The 16592-nt window shown below is 44.4% G+C and overlaps 1 protein-coding gene across 1 annotated transcript in view; it reads left to right on the top strand.

Annotated features, from left to right (window-relative positions):
• Sox6 (SRY-box transcription factor 6) overlaps positions 1–16592 on the top strand; it is a 333439-nt gene that overhangs the window by 306786 nt on the left and 10061 nt on the right. Inside the window, exon 14 of the mRNA XM_051149259.1 lies at positions 14077–14310. Within this exon, the coding sequence (XP_051005216.1) occupies positions 14077–14310 (234 nt within the window). The remainder of the gene's footprint in view (positions 1–14076; positions 14311–16592) is intronic.

Below are 16592 nucleotides of genomic sequence, written 5' to 3'. Positions count from 1 at the left end.
CCACTGAGAATGCAGGAAGCCCCAGGGTCCAAGCCTTCAAACCTTATACCCTGTGAGCGGTGGCAGTATGTGCCTGTGAGCGGTGGTGGCACGTGCCTGTGGCACTAGGAGGGAAGAGGCAAAAGCAGGGGGATTGGCAGTTTAAGGTCATCTGCAGCTATTTAGTGACCTGAGAGGCTATGAAAAAATGTTTGGTTTTTTTTTTTTTTTTTTTTTTTTTCCTGGCCCTGTACTCACATATGGGAACCTGATTTGAGGGGGAGGCAGGGGTGGCTGAACTTGGTTGGACTTTATGGACATTCATGGTATTTTAGTTTGCATCACACAGACCCTTCGGAAACATGCATAGCTTTAGCTTTATTCTGTTAAGGAGTAAAGCCGTGCCCCCCTCACCCCGCCGCCTTGCCTCCAGCTAACATGTGAGTTTATTTTTAACCATCTAAAGAACAGAGCATGAAATGTTGAGAGCATCCATCAGATAGGAAAACAGCCCAGAAAGGAGACAGATGTCAGTTAAATCACCTACCTGCTCAGGCCTCGCAGAAGCAGAATGAGCCCTCTGCCTCTCCCAGGCCTCTGCTGCGGTTTGAAGGGCTCCACTCTCTGTAGTGGGAATTTATCTGCATTCTATTTGTTCCTCACCTAAAATGTTGCATAGTAGAAACTATTAACTCTCTTATATGGGGAGATTGAAGTTATAGACAAGAGAAACAACTCACTAAGAAAGATTAAATGTATAATTCAAACTCAGACCTATAGAAATGCACACATAGCATCTTAGCCATACTGTTTCCCAGTTTTCTCCAAAAAATCTGACTGAACCAATGGCCTTTCCTGTGGTTTTCATTAAAAGCCAAGGGGGGAAAACCCTTTTTGATGCTTTGAACCACATAGCTATCAGACCCCTTTAATTACTCTGTCAAGGCAGCAGTGGAGACACTTGGTGGCTCTAAGCCACTGAGCCGCCTCTTTCTCATGTCCGCTATGTACCCCAGCCTTGAGTCTGTCCTGGACCTGTAAACTGTGTTCTCCCAGTCTAATGTGTAAGTCTAAAGACTCCTCGGAAAAATGAGACAACATGAGACACAGAAGAGAGAAGGGCCATACGTTCATTGTAGCAGTTTGTGGAGCCCAGTCGAGGCGTGGCTGAGGCCATTTAGACCTTCATGTTGATGGCACGCATGTATCTTGGGGCCAGTGTGATTTTTGTCATTTACTAACTGAGACTCAGGAGCCAATTGACCTCCTCTCATTTCCCTCATGTGGAACAATAAGTGCATATTAAGTGGTCTTATTATCACTTTTAAGTACAAGTTCTCTGATTTTATGAGCATGTTTTGCTCTAATTTTATGCTATTCAAGGAAGGTCACGTTGTGTGGTTTTATGGGTTCATACATGCATCATTTTCCATATCTACACACCCTATGGCATTGGCAAGAGCCTTCAGAGTTAATACTCCTGAAAACCTCCAGCCCTCTCACCCTCCTTCCAAGGCTGTCCTGGAAGTGATGAGGTAGATGAGAACTGCTTGGTGTGGCCAGTCAATAGAGGTAGCCAAAGGAGAGACAACAGTGCGCGCATCTCAAACAGCTGTAGGCATATGGCTCTCCCTCTCCCACCTCTTCTTACAAGACATGTAACAGCATATAAGAAATCAAAGGGGGTCTTAGTTACAGTCCAACTGCAGAAACTCCCAGATGCCAGGGAAATACACAGGTATGTCTCTAAAAATCCCTACTGTGGAAGAGAGCTGCTGTTGTCCGCTGTCTTGGTATGTGCTTCCATGTGTACTTTATGGATGATCGCGCTAGTCCCTGGGATGAGCTATGGCTAGGACATCATGCACCCACCGCATTTGGAGACATTGGGCATGTATGTGCAACCGGTGATATGGATAAGTCAGGGTGAACACTAGGTTAGGGGTAGGCATAAGGTGTAGGGTGCCTCCTACTAGAAGCCAGAATGCTTAGTCCAACCTGGCAAGGGTGCCAGACTTCTACAGGATGATGAACCAGGTTTAAAAAATAGGCGCTTTGAGTAGAGCAGCAAGAGACAGATGGCACTGGAGCCATGTAGAGAAACTTGCCCGCTGCTCTGTAGGGTGAGATTCGTCTGTGGGCGTGGCGATGAGGTGGGACACCAGACAGGGTGAGATATAGGAATGGCCTCTCAATGTGTGACGTTTCACTCTGCCTAAAACCAGATAATTGTATTTCTGTGATAGTAAAGCATTCAAACCTGGAAAGTAAGACTACAAGTCAGAAGGTTAGATTTGAAACTATGTAATCTGGCAGAGACCTGGAGGGCTAGAGCAATCAGCAGGGGGAGAGTTGGGAAGGTGGGTCCAGTGATGTCGGGTTTATAAGCTTTTCATTGCTCTGGTTTGTGTTTCGTTTCAAATAGAGTCTGTGGTAGGAAGGAGGGGTGGGAGAAGCCAGGAGCTGTGTTGAGCTGTGTGAGTTGTTTAGTCGACCAGCGTTCAGCAGCCTCTGTGTCCTCCGTGGGCCCTGCTTTTATCAGAGGCTGGTTCCCCTGAAGTCCTCAGAAGCCACAACCTGTTATTGTCTTATTTCATTCCCACTTGCCTCTAGTTCAGTTTTGAATGTTGCTTTTCACCTGGGCTCTCCGGCGCATGAGCCCCCCTGAGCTACACAGGGCAGCAGACAAGTGGAATATTCCGTGTGTTCTGGGCCACTTGCAGGTCATTACAATACAGAAGCTCAGAAGTCATCCCTGCTGCCATGGGGTTCTGTAGCTGAAAGAAGTGAAAGGACTCTGTCCAGCTATCTGTATAAAGTAAATAGGACGAGAATTTAAAAAAAAAAAAATTAAAGCAAAACTCAGAGCAGGAGACTGCTGGCCACTGGTGAGAATTCCCTTCATTTCGCAAAGCCACGGGCCACATGCACCAGCTCACCACAAAGTCATTAAGCCTTTTTAAGCTCAGATGAAAAACATTAACAAATACCACAAAAGGCTTTAGTATGGCCCCCTTTGTTCACTCACATATGGCACTTTATAACTCCTGCACCACTCTGCTCGCGTGTTTGTTTAAGCTGCCTCCATCAGGCTAGGCCTGAAAGGACAAAAGACATCTTGAGCAATCCTTAGCAGGAAATGGGCTAATCTAAACATGGTTTGTGACACTTTAAGTAGAATAGAAAGCGGAGGGATTGATTAGCCATTAATGTCCAATTGGCTCCATATGGATGTCGCAATAATAAAGCCTTTTTCAGGGCAGTAGCCGAGTTATTGAATTAGAGTCTATGCTTCCTCAGAGCCGACCTTAGGGAATTCCTTTTGGTTCTTCTTGTTAATCTTTTAAAAAGAAGGGAGTTTCTAATAGAAAAACAGAGAAGCGCTGTCTACAGCAACACTCTCATAACCCTGAAATCGGGGGGGGGGGGGGGACAGCTTAATTTAACCCCTTCTAATCCTTAATCCCTGCTGTAATTTCAGCCCTTGGTGCTTTCTGAGGATGTGCTCTCACGGTGGGGGGGGGGCGGGGCGGGGCAGCGTTTCAGGCCACAGTTAAGGGCATGAACTTCATGGCCTTCTTGAACATACTTAGCTGTACAAGGAAAAGCTCCCTACAGGGAGAAAGCTAGACTCCAGCTGGAGAAAGGTGGCTCTGAAATTGAGTTGGTTTTTTGTTTTGTTTTTTAAATCTCCCCATGGTGACTTGATAACTTCAGCCTAGAGGAAGTGTTCTAGGTTGAAAGTTGGCAGACTTGAGTTCTAGGTGTGGCTCTGCTTCTTGTTAGTGTGGTTGAGACTGGTCAGCCCAGGGAGTGGGCTGCAAGTATTTACCTTTATACCCATTTCAGAGTATCATGAAGAAGGCTGAGATTATGTGTTTAGTGAAAGCACTTTGTAAATACTGTTTTGTGCACAGTTAGACAACATACCTGGTCTGCTGTCCTGGAACGTGACCTCTGGCTTAGTCTAACAGAAAGCTAAGTTGCTTCCTAAAGGATTATTTTGGAATGTCAACTAAATAACTATTTCCAGAGTGTGCGGAGTTTGCTTCTGGGCATAGACAAGTTCTATAGTTGGAGGAAGTGCAGGGTATTTGTTACAGTGAAGTTGTAGAGTCCTGGATGAGAGGAGGGAAATTAAAATGTATCTGTGGCTTTTTGTACATTGGCAAGTACAGAATTAATTCCATAGGCAAAGGACCACAGTTTTTCACCAGCCTCTAGCTCAGAAGAGCCAATCATCTATCTACTGTCTGTGGCTCCAAAGTCAGATCCCTTACAGCAGGCCAGTGCTACTAGTATGCCCAGCTAGGGTCTGGCCTGTAGCTCAGTGGTGAAGCAGTTGCCTAGCACACCGCAAAAGTAAACAAGTGAACACACCTTGCTGATGGTCTCTAAAAGATGCAGGGACAAGCCACGCCCCTGCAGGCCTGGCAGTCTGTCTCTCGGCATGATGAGCATGTTGCTTCCCTAACAATGAAGGCTTTCTCAGTCACAGAATGTGTTCCTTACTAAGTTAGCCACTAGGATAGCCAACTCCTTCCCCCCTTTTTACTTTCTTTTGTTTTAAACAAGAAGAAATCAAATTTTAATTTCAATCAGCATTATTGTAATGAAAGTTAACATTCTGACAGTGAGCGGGAACAGAAGCTGGCAAAGCGCTCTCCTGATTGGAGACACCAGCTGTCAACAATGACTGGATCTCCACCACGGCCATTGGGATTTGGTGGGATGAGCACAGTGAACAAACTGAATGCGATTTTTAACTTCTCTTTCTGATATTCCATGCCCCTCCCACAATTCCCTCCTCATGCCCCTCCCACAATTCCCATATCGTCTGTGTTATTACTTCTAGTGTGCTAATCTTCATTGTCCCTACTAACCACATAAGAGACTGTCGTACACAGGTCAGGTAACTCTAAAGCCCCACAGAGAGAAACCATCATCTTAGCTACAAAGAAGCAACCTGAAATACCAAGATGGTGTGCTGTCCGAAGGCAGGTGCTGCCCTTGTTTACCCATAAGCGCCCAGGGACAGCTCTTTGTCCCTTCCTCATGATGTGTTTTGGTGAACAAGAATGTCCTTGAGTTGATCATGACCAGAGAGTACCACACACTTCTCAGGCCTCCTGGGGAAACTGTGCAGAAAAAGTTACCCTGTGAGTTGGTTGGTTGGGTTTTCATTTTTAAATTTTATTGCCTTTATTTTTAATTAAGCACGTTTTTAAAACATTTTTCCTTGGGGAGTACCCTATTTTATGCATACTTTATTCATTTTTCATCTCAAGTTTTACCTATTATTACTAGAACTTCTATGCTGTAACAGAAATTTTGGTTTATTTTGGGGAGGCCCTTGGGAGTGAAAGTGCTTCGTGTCATAGGATAAGCTGCCAGGAGGCTATTTACTCTGTCACGTTTCTGCTGGGGGCCCTATGCTTGCCAACCTTTCAGTTCTCTGCCGTTGTAACAAATGTGAGAGGAGGGCTCATTGTGGCTCTAATTTGCATTTTTCTGATAATCAATTATGCAGAATGGCTTCTCCTGCCTTTCCTTGGCTATATCTTATTTTATAAACTGTTTGTCTTTTGCCTTTTTAAAAAGTAGATGTTTAGGGGCAGATGTGGTGGTGTGCACCTTTAATCCCAGTACTCAGGCGGCAGAGGCAGGCGGATCTCTGTGAGTTTGAGGCCTGGTCTAAAAAGCGAGTCCACATCAGCCAAGGCTATTGCACAGAGAAACCCTGTCTCAAAAAAACAAGCAAACAAAAAAAATTTAGATGTTTACCTTTATTCATTTGTTTTTTAAGGCATGAAAGGTGGATTTTGGCTCACAGTTAGAGGGTGCAGTTGGTGGCAAGGCATGACTGGAGTGTGAGGTGGCTGATCACTGCCCTCGGGGAACAGAGAGAGGAGCGCTCTGACTTTGTTGTTTCTGCAGCTGCTGTTTATATATTCTAGATTGAAAGTCTTACCAGTCATTTCCCCCAGCCTGCCCTTTACACTTGGGTACTTATTTGTTTATTTTATTTTATTTTGTTTTACTTTATTGTCTTCTGAGGCGGGGCTTCTGTTGCCAGGCTGGCATGGAACACATCATATAGCCTATGCAGGCGTGGCTTTTCTGATGACCCTCTTTCCACACCCTCCTATGAGTGTCAGGGGGACGGGCATTCACCCATGGCTGGCCCATAGTCAGCAATGACTCCTGATGAATGGAGCTTTTATTTTGATGCAGTTCAATTTGTTATTTTGCTTCTGAGCTGAGAGCTATGTGCCTTCTCAAGGCTCTCTAAACTCAGAAGTCCCGCTAAAATATGGCTCTTTATTTTGTGTGGAGTGTTATAATTTTACTTTTGATTTTACATCATAACTCATCTCAAATTAATTGTTGAGTGTAAGATACGAGGTCAAAGCTCACTCTTTTCAGTGTATTTATTCCCTGGATTTCTGCTAGTTGTTGAAAGACTGTTCTCGTCATGAGCTGCTGCGGTTTCTGCCAAAGTCTGTTGAGTCTTCCAGTTTTGCTCAAGCCTGCCTTGATCTTCTCCCTGCTTTGCTTTTTACGTGATTTTTGAAATCTCCTGTCAATATCTACAAGAAACTCTTTGAGGAATAAATAAATTCTGGAAGTACTGATGATTTAAGATGGTGACTTTCTTGTTTCACAAACATGGTTCATTATTGATTTATTAAAACTTTTTTATAGTCTCAATGCATTAGTAATCCAAATGTATTGCTTTCAATGTAGATATCTTGAACACTTTTTGGTTGACTTTAGCATTTACTGTCTGAAAAAATATATATATATATACATACATACATACAATTTTTTGAGACAGGATCTTATTGGGTAGCCATAGCTAGCCAAGAAATCACTATGTAGACAAGGCCATCTTCAAACTCACAAAGATCCGCATTCCTTTATCTCCTAAGTTCTGGGATTAAAGGCATGTGTCACCACACTTGTTTCAAAAAATTTTTAATGGTTTACTTTCAATGCATAGATATATGATTGATTTCTGCATTATTTGATGTCACAATACTAAAAAACTCACTTATGCTAGTAATAGACTTTGTAGAGGCCTTAGAATTTTCTTCTCAAACAATGGTACTACCTTCAAACAGACAGTGACGTGTGCTCCTCTCTAAGCTGTGTGCTTCCTGTCGTGTGTTGGCTACTGACAGTGAGGAGGGGCTGCTCAGAGGGGCCTCAGCTTCCGAGATGCATTGCAGAGAATGAGACAGTTCTCTCCTGTTCCACCTTCTTGGGTCCCATTACCGTGAAAGATTATTTGTTAGTGCTAGTTTCTGAATCTGTATTTTCTGTCCAGTTTCTGGCCATATTTTCATGCTTGTTGTATTAATGCAAGGGAGGCATACTGTATAAGTGTTAAGTTGTAAACTAATCTCACATTCCTGCGGTTTAACACTCAACTTAAAGCCGGCTGCTTTGTTGACTGGCGAATGTTCTTTCTTCCTCCGTTCTTGTGTTTGTGATGATGATCCTCACCGTTCTCTTGCGCTGGAAATTTCCTTCTGAGTCTATTTCACTAGGGAAAATAGGACTAGATTTATAGGGGAGATTTCTGGTTCATAAGCTAAAATGTCTTACTCAATTATAAGTCTTTCAGAGAATTTGTTTATTTCATCTAAGTTGTCAGATTGATTAAAATTTTGTCATTGATAATATCCTTTTATTGTCTTTTTAATGTGAACAGGACCCACAGTGAAATTTCCTCTTTCAATGTAAATACTGATTTTTTTTTTTTAATCTCTGTTGATTAGTTTGAAATAGGTATGCCAATTTTATTGATTTTTTTTCAAATTACTAAGTCTTTGCATTTTTTAAATTATAATTTATTCAGATTATATCCTGATTGCTATCCCCTCACTTGTATCTTCCTGTTCCCATCTTTGCCTTTTGTTTTTTGTTTTGTTTTGTTTTGTTTTTTTGAGAAAGGGTTTGGAATGTGATGGGTTTAGGGCATACAATCTGAACTTTCAAAGCATCCTCTGAGCTTCCATGCTGTCTTCATCCCCGCCTCCCCTGTGTTGAGAGCCTCCCTCTGCTAGGTGGCCCACCTGTCGCTGTGTGTCCAGGTGGTGTTTCTGAGGGTGCATCAGAAACCTGGTGGCTCTTCCACATCAGCAACTTAGTTCCGTTACTCTTCTAGTCTCCTGAGCTAACGTGCTTTGCTGTCCCGTATTTAATCTCTTTACTCTTCCTTTTACCTATGGTTCAGGCCTGGAAGCCCCAGCCTGTCTTCTGATGCCATGAGCTGTGTCGGTAGGCTGCTGCACACATTCCACATTCCCCCACTCCACACATGCACACTGGGAAGTATCTGTGTGGAATCCTTGCGTCTCGGACGCAGTCCTCTACAGTCTCTGCTTGACACTGATGGCTCTCCAGTGTCTTCAGACCCCTGCCCAGTTTGAAGCGTTTATCTCCTTGAGGTTTCCTCTGATAAAAGCTGTCTGCTACTACAGATGCCAGGGTAGATTTGTTTCCACTCCAGTCTTTTTCATTCATCCTGACAAAACGTAAGTTTTAAAGGCCTTTGAGAAAGTACTTAGGCACCTTCTTTCCTCCCTGAGTTCTCAGTTAGTCACAGACCGTACTCACTCACTTAGCTTCTGCTTTCATCTCCTCTAGAATACATTTGTTCTCCTCAGCTTAAATACCACAGAGGCTTCTGAGGTTGGCATTCACGGTGCTTAGCAGTCCAGCTCTGTCTGCTTCTTTTTCTAATTTCCTCAGTTAGTACTTCCCTCCCTTCTCTGTAAACCCAAGCCAAAGCCCGCTTTGCCTCCCTGTGCTCCTGTTGTGAGCCTGTGTCTTTATTCACGATGACTCCCTGGAGCACTCTCACACTGTGCTCACACACCGTGCTCACACACTGTGCTCACACACCATGCTTTCACACCACGCTCTCACACCACCACACCACACTCTCACACCACACTCACACACCGTGCTGTCACACACCGTGCTCTCACACCCCGTGCTCACACACTGTACTCGCACACCGTGCTGTCACACACTGTGCTGTCACACACACTGCTCTCACACTGTGCTCACACACCACACTCTCACACTGCACTCTCACACTGTGCTCTCACACCGTACTCACCGAATGAATCTCACCTTTCTTTAAAGGTTCAAGCAGCACTGTCTCTGAAGCCTTTCCATGATGTACCTCTGTCCATCCCACGAATGCTGATAGCTCCTCTTCCCTTTTGCAGTGTTCTGAAACCACCCTTGTTAGCACTGGTGTATAATGTTAAGTATGTGTCACTCCCCTACCCAAACTCCCTTTAAAGCCTTAATGCCTATGTTATTGACCTGTGTGGGGGCCTGTCCTGCTGCTTTCAGTACACTGAAAACAAACGTGTCATGAGAGTTTGCAAAGTTAATGCATAGGGGTGATTACCAAGCTCAGTATAGAATTCCCAGATTTTCTTCCTAGAGAAGACTTTGTGTATGCATAAACCCACACTGAGCACTCACTCGCCCAGACAGCCCCTGAGACTCACCCCTCTGTAGGATTAGTTCAGTACCGTTGCCGTGGGCTCTGATGGTGAAACGGGCCTCTTAACAACCCACCTGGAAAAACTCAGTGTTCTGTCTTCTCTAAACACCCACTTCACAGCCTCCCAAGGAAATCCTGTCCTGGCGGCTTGGACCCCTCCCTATAGATTCCTTTGTTTACCTGAAAGTTTGTGTTTACACAGCTTTCTCTGGAGATGAAGGATGAATTAACTAAGCCAGGCTCCCTGGTGCAGGGACACTGTGGAAAGCAGGAGGTCCCAGCAGAGGGAGTCTTCAGCCTCCTGGCAGATTCTGCTGCCCCCCAGGCTGTCAGCAGCTGCTCTCGGAGCTGCCCTACGACGCCAGTGGGTGGTGAGCAGGAAGGCTGTGGTCCCTGGACACATTGCTGTGAGCTTACATACCTGGCACCCACTCTCTGTGGGACACCCCTTGACTTCACAAACCAGTCTCTCATGGAACTCGGAGAGATTCCCCTACCAGAATTTGGTGCTAAATTCTGACATTAGAATTGACTATTTAAGAAGAAAAGACTTGTCTTTGTATACTTAATGATGTTTTCAAAAATGAATAGGCCATGGCATATTTGATATATAGATTTTAAAAGTTACTTAAAACAGAAGATCAATTTTGGGGTACTGTAATCCAGATTAATAGAATATCTTTGGAAAATAATGTATAGTGCTTTTTTTTTTAACATTTTATATCTTTTCAAAGGGAGTTTAAAAATGTGTGCTTCCATTTAATTTCTGAATTTATACATGTATGTACAGTGTATGTATTTCTAGTGTGTCAACAGTTCCTTGACCCTCTTGTCTCATACAGGAGGCTTTAGGGAAATTTAATAACACTTTCTAAGATTCCTGTGCCTCTCGTATCTTTGTGAAATTCTTTCCCTGCTTTGTTCCAATCTAAAGCCAAAAGCTCAAACGATAGACGAGCTGCCACCTTACAATGAAAACAGAACGTGACGCCGAGAGATGTTTCCTATCAAAGGACTCATCCCAAGAAGTCTTTGTTGGGAAGCATGTTTCTGCATAGTGGACTCGAGAGCACGTCATAGAAGATATGTAAGGTGCAGCCTCTGCAAAATGTGAAAATACAAGACGCCCTCCGCACTCTCTGGTGGAGCATGCGTAGTGCACAGTCCAGCACTGTGTCTCCTCCACCAACCTAGGCATGAATCTGGGTATTACAAGGCCTGAGAAAGGACTTTCCCTCTCTAAGGCATTAGCAGTAGGGAGCCCAGAGCGAGCGGCCAGCTTTCATGTGCAGGTTGAGCTTGTTGTCACTTGTCATTGCTTGACTGTCCAGTTACGAAAGAGAGTGACTTCCCACTTATCACTTGTATAGTTGTAAGTTGCCTGGAGCTCCTGAGAGATGGAAGACAGGAGAGAAAGGACATGAAAAGGGGAAGAAAGAGGAGGAGGAGGGCAGAAGTCAGGCAATCGTGTGTCCAGCTGTGGTTTGAAGCAGGACCTGGGCACTGTGTCCCCATTTAAAAGTCATAGCTTTAGTTAACATTGGTCAGATATCAGGCCCAACTCATGATCTTAAGTTTTGGTCTCCTTAGATAATTCTCTTCTTCCAAAATCTTGATTCTTCTTAACACTAGTCCCAGTTTAAGATGCCCCCTCCATTTTCAGCCCATTCCTTCTAGAAGAGAAAAGAGGTAAAAAGAAAAAGAGAGGCAGAAGGAGAGGGCGGGGGGGGGGGGGGCACCGGTCTCAGGAATTACTCAAGAACACTCCTTACTTTGCATTCTGCAGTATAAACCGCGCTTCAGTTTTTCTATCTGGAGGCGTCCCTGTAGCCCCAAAGCTCCCTGCAGCTGATGGTGTAGGTGATGCATTCCGGGGAGTACAGGGCAAGACTTTGGGGGAGGGAGAAGCTAGCCTATGTCCCTTGCAAGATGCAGAATAGCAGAGAACTCCTGAAGAGGAGAATAAACTAAGGCCTTGTAACAGCCTGGGGGAGGGGAAAAGGGAGAGATGGGGAGAGAGGTGAGAGGGAGAGCTGGGCATGCATCAGGAAGAGCCAGTTTCAGTTGTGTGGAGTGAAATAAATAGGATGTCTCTCTCAGCTGAATTCTAAAATCTTACGGTGACTTCTGTGAGTCTGTGGACAGGAAAGGTGTCCTCTAGCCCATGAAATCGCATTGCAAATGGAGAAATAAGAGGCTGGCTGTGGCTAGTAGAGAGGCCGCCAAAGCAGGTCCTGCATGTTAGTCACCTGTGGCATAATAGTTAACTTAGAATAATACTGCGGTGTTTCCACATCCGACAGTCTCCACAAGCCTGTCTTTTTTTATGTGTACACATGCCAGTATATAAATTGCTACATCCATGTCAGTTGTAAAGTAATGGCGCCAAGGGCATCATAAATTACCACAGTGATCCTCAGGAGAAGACACTGTCGTATCTGAATGAGTGTTTCACTTCCAGAGTAATGCAAGCCTTCATCTGGCCCAGCAGTCAGCATATTGCCCCACGTTGATGGATATTGTCAGCTGGAAGCTACACTGCATTTCACTGCACAATAAACATGGCTGTCAAACCCACATAAAGTGAAATCAATTTATCCTGTATGGTCAGTGCATTTTAAATGAAATTAATGTACTGTGGGTATGGTGGCAAAAAGGTAGCATATTAGTTATGCATCTTGGGATCTGAGCCTTTCTGAGTAAGGCATCATTCTGTCTAGTGGTCTCGAGGAAGAGCTGTTTATAAAATGTGTGTTATTTTTTTCATAATCTTCAGAAAGTGGCCTCACTGCCCCCCTTCGTGTTGAGGGAAAAACCCACAATATTAGCCAAATTCTACCCTTTTACCCTGTCTGTTGTCTATAGAAAATGATGAACATATTTTCCAAATAATAGTACCTCTAATGTCCTAATTTATTACTGGCTTTGACATAAACAAATTGCTCCTTAAGCAAGGTATCTGGAAATAGGAAAGAAGGGCCAAAGATTGATGGGGCACGTTGCTCCTGAGGAACTCCACTGTCTGTACCAAATGGATTGTTCTGGAAAATGGAGGTGTCGGTCGTAATGCATACTGACCTCTGAGGGGGGGCATGGGCAGGATTTCTAGTTTGTGTAGCAGGAACACTGACTGAGGCCATCAATGTGCCCACTTCACATTTTGCCATAGAAGTTCTCAGTCTACATAGAGATATTAATTAGTCAAGACAAAGCAAATCTCATGTCAGTGTGTCACACTCATAGGATGTATGAAAAAGCAAGAGCCTCACTCATTCATTTACCACACTTTATTAATCAAGATTCTGTATGCCGGCTACACCACTGGATCCCAGGAATAGAGCTGCAGCAAGCCTCAGGCCCTACTCCCCTCAGACCCTGCTCTCCTCAGGCCCTGCTCTCCTCAGGCCCTGCTCCCCTCAGACCCTGCTCCCCTCAAGGATCTGTCCGACCTGTGTGCTAATAAGCTAGGTCTTCAGAGTGTGTCAGAGATGAGGCATGTAGATGCAGCATCATAAATGATAAACCAATCCTTTTAATCAACAGGAACATACCAGGACCCTTGAAACAAGTATTTCTTAGTCTACTGTGTTTGCATATGAATTGAAGACCAATTACCTCTTATGTAATGAATATTTACTATGTTGTTTGGGAATTACTAATATACAAGTCTGTGAGTAAGAGAGTCTCTAACTTTAGGGATTTCACATTCCAGGGATGGAGTGAAAAGGTCAGAAGAAGACAGTCACATTAACAATGGTTACTTCAGGGCATGAGACTGGAGGCCAGGGCAGCCAGAGCACCCTCCTCATCATGGCTGCTCTTGTAGGCTGAATGCCCTTCCTGGTTGCCTTTCACCCCCTCCCTCACTGACCTGCTTATTCCAGTTCACCCTCGCAGAGTCACCTGAGATGCCCTGTCTCCCAGGATGCACTGGCTGACCGGCCATCCTGCCTTGGTGCACTGCTGATTCCAGTGCCTCAGAATTACCCCCACGCCCAGCCATACCTGCCTGCCTCCCTGGGCTGTGAGCTTCTTAAAGGCTTTATTCACCTTTCTGTCCCTAGTGCATGCTCTCCTCTCATAAATGATTGCTCAGTGAATACATTTCATTGAATTAATTCATTTCCTGAAACAGCACAACTGAATAGGACTTGAAGGCCAGGAAGACTAGCACCGAGTTAGTAGAAGGCCTCTGGGATGGAACACCATGAAGTGGCAGATCCCACTCCCTCCCGAAATGACTGATAAAAGTTGACCTTCAGAGGAAGGCATTACATCAGGAGACCACGGCCCCCAGTCTTACTTTCTTACCACGGGCAACAACTGACTGTAGTGTGTGGTGTAGGGACAGAGCAACATATAAGACATGAAATCAGTTCAGCCTACTGTCTACAACACTTGAGTCAGAAAGGGCTGCAGAAACATCATCTAAAACTGTCTGTTACAGAAAGTTCCCTTAGAACAAAGGACCATCCTGGGGACAGCCGTGGAGCCAGGCAGGAAAGTGTGAAATGCCCTCACAGTAATGATGTCCCCATCTTGTCCTTCCTGCCCTGACATTACAGGAAGCAAAGCGATGAATGGCTCTGCAGCTAAACTACAGCAGTATTATTGTTGGCCAACAGGAGGCGCCACTGTGGCTGAAGCGCGTGTCTACAGGGATGCCCGCGGCCGAGCCAGCAGCGAGCCTCACATCAAGCGACCAATGAATGCGTTCATGGTTTGGGCGAAGGACGAAAGGAGGAAAATTCTTCAGGCCTTCCCTGACATGCATAACTCCAACATTAGCAAAATCTTAGGCGAGTGCTGCAGCCCAGCTGGCGCTGGTCTCTTCCGCTATGAGGAGGGCGGGGTGCGTGGAAGGGTGCGAAGCAGGGGCACAAGGGACCTCCTAAGGGAAACCGATTGGCAGGGGGCAAGTGAAACTAAAGCAACTGCCCACAGCAGCCTTGGCCATTTTCTTTCACAGTGCTATCACACACCAGCTCAGGTGAAGGGGTGTTTTATCTACTAATACAAGTCCTGTAAACTTTCTTCCTGGACAGAATTATCACCAGGGTAAGCCGGGCTAAAAACTTCTTAGACTAATGTGCTTACATTGTAAATTTAGCAACTATTGAGTGCGGTCACAAAACTCAAAGGGGCAGGCTTCAACCCTGGATTTTTAAATCCATATTTTTTTCGAAGGCAGCCCTGCAAACCCAGACCTTCATGCCCAGGATCACATGACCCATAGGCAGAATTCACCAACTACTAGGAGTACTCCCCAAATGGTGTGAAATTCATGGGGTGTGGAGCAATGCCTTTAATGATAACTTGAAGGCTTGTAAAATAAAGCTACATTTAATCTGACACTGTATGCCTAGTTCAAATTTCATAGCCATGAGCAGAGCCCCAGTCTCGGGGCGGAGCCCTGCTTTGCCAGCGCCGTCCTCCAGGCTCCCAGGCTTAAACCCCGTTCCATCAGAGTCAGCTTCCTAGCACAGACGATACAGTTTGGAACTGCTGTGCTCAACATATTGAACATATTTTATTCAACATACGGCATTACAGTCAACATGTTTCCTCTTTTGAGAGAAGAAACACAGACAGCCTGTTCTGTTTAAGCTGCCACTGGAGAACAGGACCCCAAACAGTGTGCAGGATGCTGGAAAGCACCAGGCTTAAACTGCGGCTTTAATTCTTTAAATGTTTTGTTCAAGAGCAATAAATATTTAACCTGAGTAAATACCAGTGATCTGGGCACACACAAATACACATGTTTTGTCACAAAATAAACGATTTAACTTGATTCTGAGACATTTTGAGGCAGGCGTCTCTAAGAAAATTTAAAACATACTTTGGACCAAATAGAAGTGGAACCTGGAAGTACAGGCTTTTTGCTTTTTATTTGTTACTTTTGAATTTTAAAGTAAATGTTAAATGTTATTCCCATTTAGAGAAATTTCAATTTTAGGGTTTTAAAAAAAAATTTAGATACCCTCAAGCTAAAATGTTCCTAATGATCAGAAAATAACTATATATATATATATATATATATATATATATATATATATATATATATATATATATAATTTTTTTCTAAATTCAAAGACATAGAAAAGAAACCAGTGTCAGTCCAGCCTCATGGCTGCTAATAATGTCATATTTGTTTCTTGCCGATTTGGTAGCTGCATTTGTAAGCCTTCAGATGGGCACAGACACCCTCTGTTTCCATCTTGGCAGTCTTGAAGATTCACTATTGTTGATATGCATCCTGTGAAAACATTACGAAGAACATAAGAAGTATATTCATTAAAGTGTAAACCATTACGCACGAGCATTTCACATTTCCAGAGTGCCAGGACTCCTAACCTGGGGCCCTACACGCTGACAGCCGGCGTAACAAGCTGCTTAGCATAGCCGGTGGACCTGCACAACTTCATGCAACCACCAGGAAAAGACAGAGACACTGTGAGAGCAAACCAGGACATTTCTGGCTACTGAGACTATTTGTACAACCTTGCCATTTGTTTATGTGTGAAAGATCACCACCGAAGAACTGCTAACGTCCAGTCTGCACAGCTGTGACCACTTTATCCAGCAGACACAAAAATGCAATTCAATACATGTGAAAAACACATCCCTTCTCCATCAAGTGTTGAGATAATTCTTTGTAAACAATATTAGAGAAGGGAATACTTTTCCTTCTTCCTGTGTAAACCATACTTTAAAAAAATCTGTGCTTTTGTTGGTTCAACTTTGAGTGATCATTTACAGAACCTGAGAATGGGGTGTGTGAGTCCAGCTCACCTCCTCCTCCTCCACGGCTACATAGAGCGGTGTCATCCTCGAGGTGACAGTGCCCAGGGTAGGCTGCCATGTGGGTAAGAATGCTAGTGTTTCCTAAAGATGCTTGGAGTGTGGGAGAGATGAGTTTCTGAGAATGGTGCCAATCAAGTATGCTTTGAAAACTTGTGCTGTTAACCCTTTGGGAAGAGAGGCTAGGAGGGAGAGGGAGAGGACAAGAGGCAGGAAAGGGGCAGCAAAGCCATTTTGAAATTGCATAGTGGGACTGGCGAGATGGCTCAGAAGGTAAAGG

The sequence above is a fragment of the Acomys russatus genome, chromosome 7 (assembly GCF_903995435.1).
Source record: "Acomys russatus chromosome 7, mAcoRus1.1, whole genome shotgun sequence".
In the NCBI taxonomy this organism is placed as follows: Eukaryota; Metazoa; Chordata; class Mammalia; order Rodentia; family Muridae; genus Acomys; species Acomys russatus.
The sequence above is the reverse complement of the archived record's forward strand: the minus strand, read 5'-3'. Positions and strand labels throughout refer to the sequence as shown.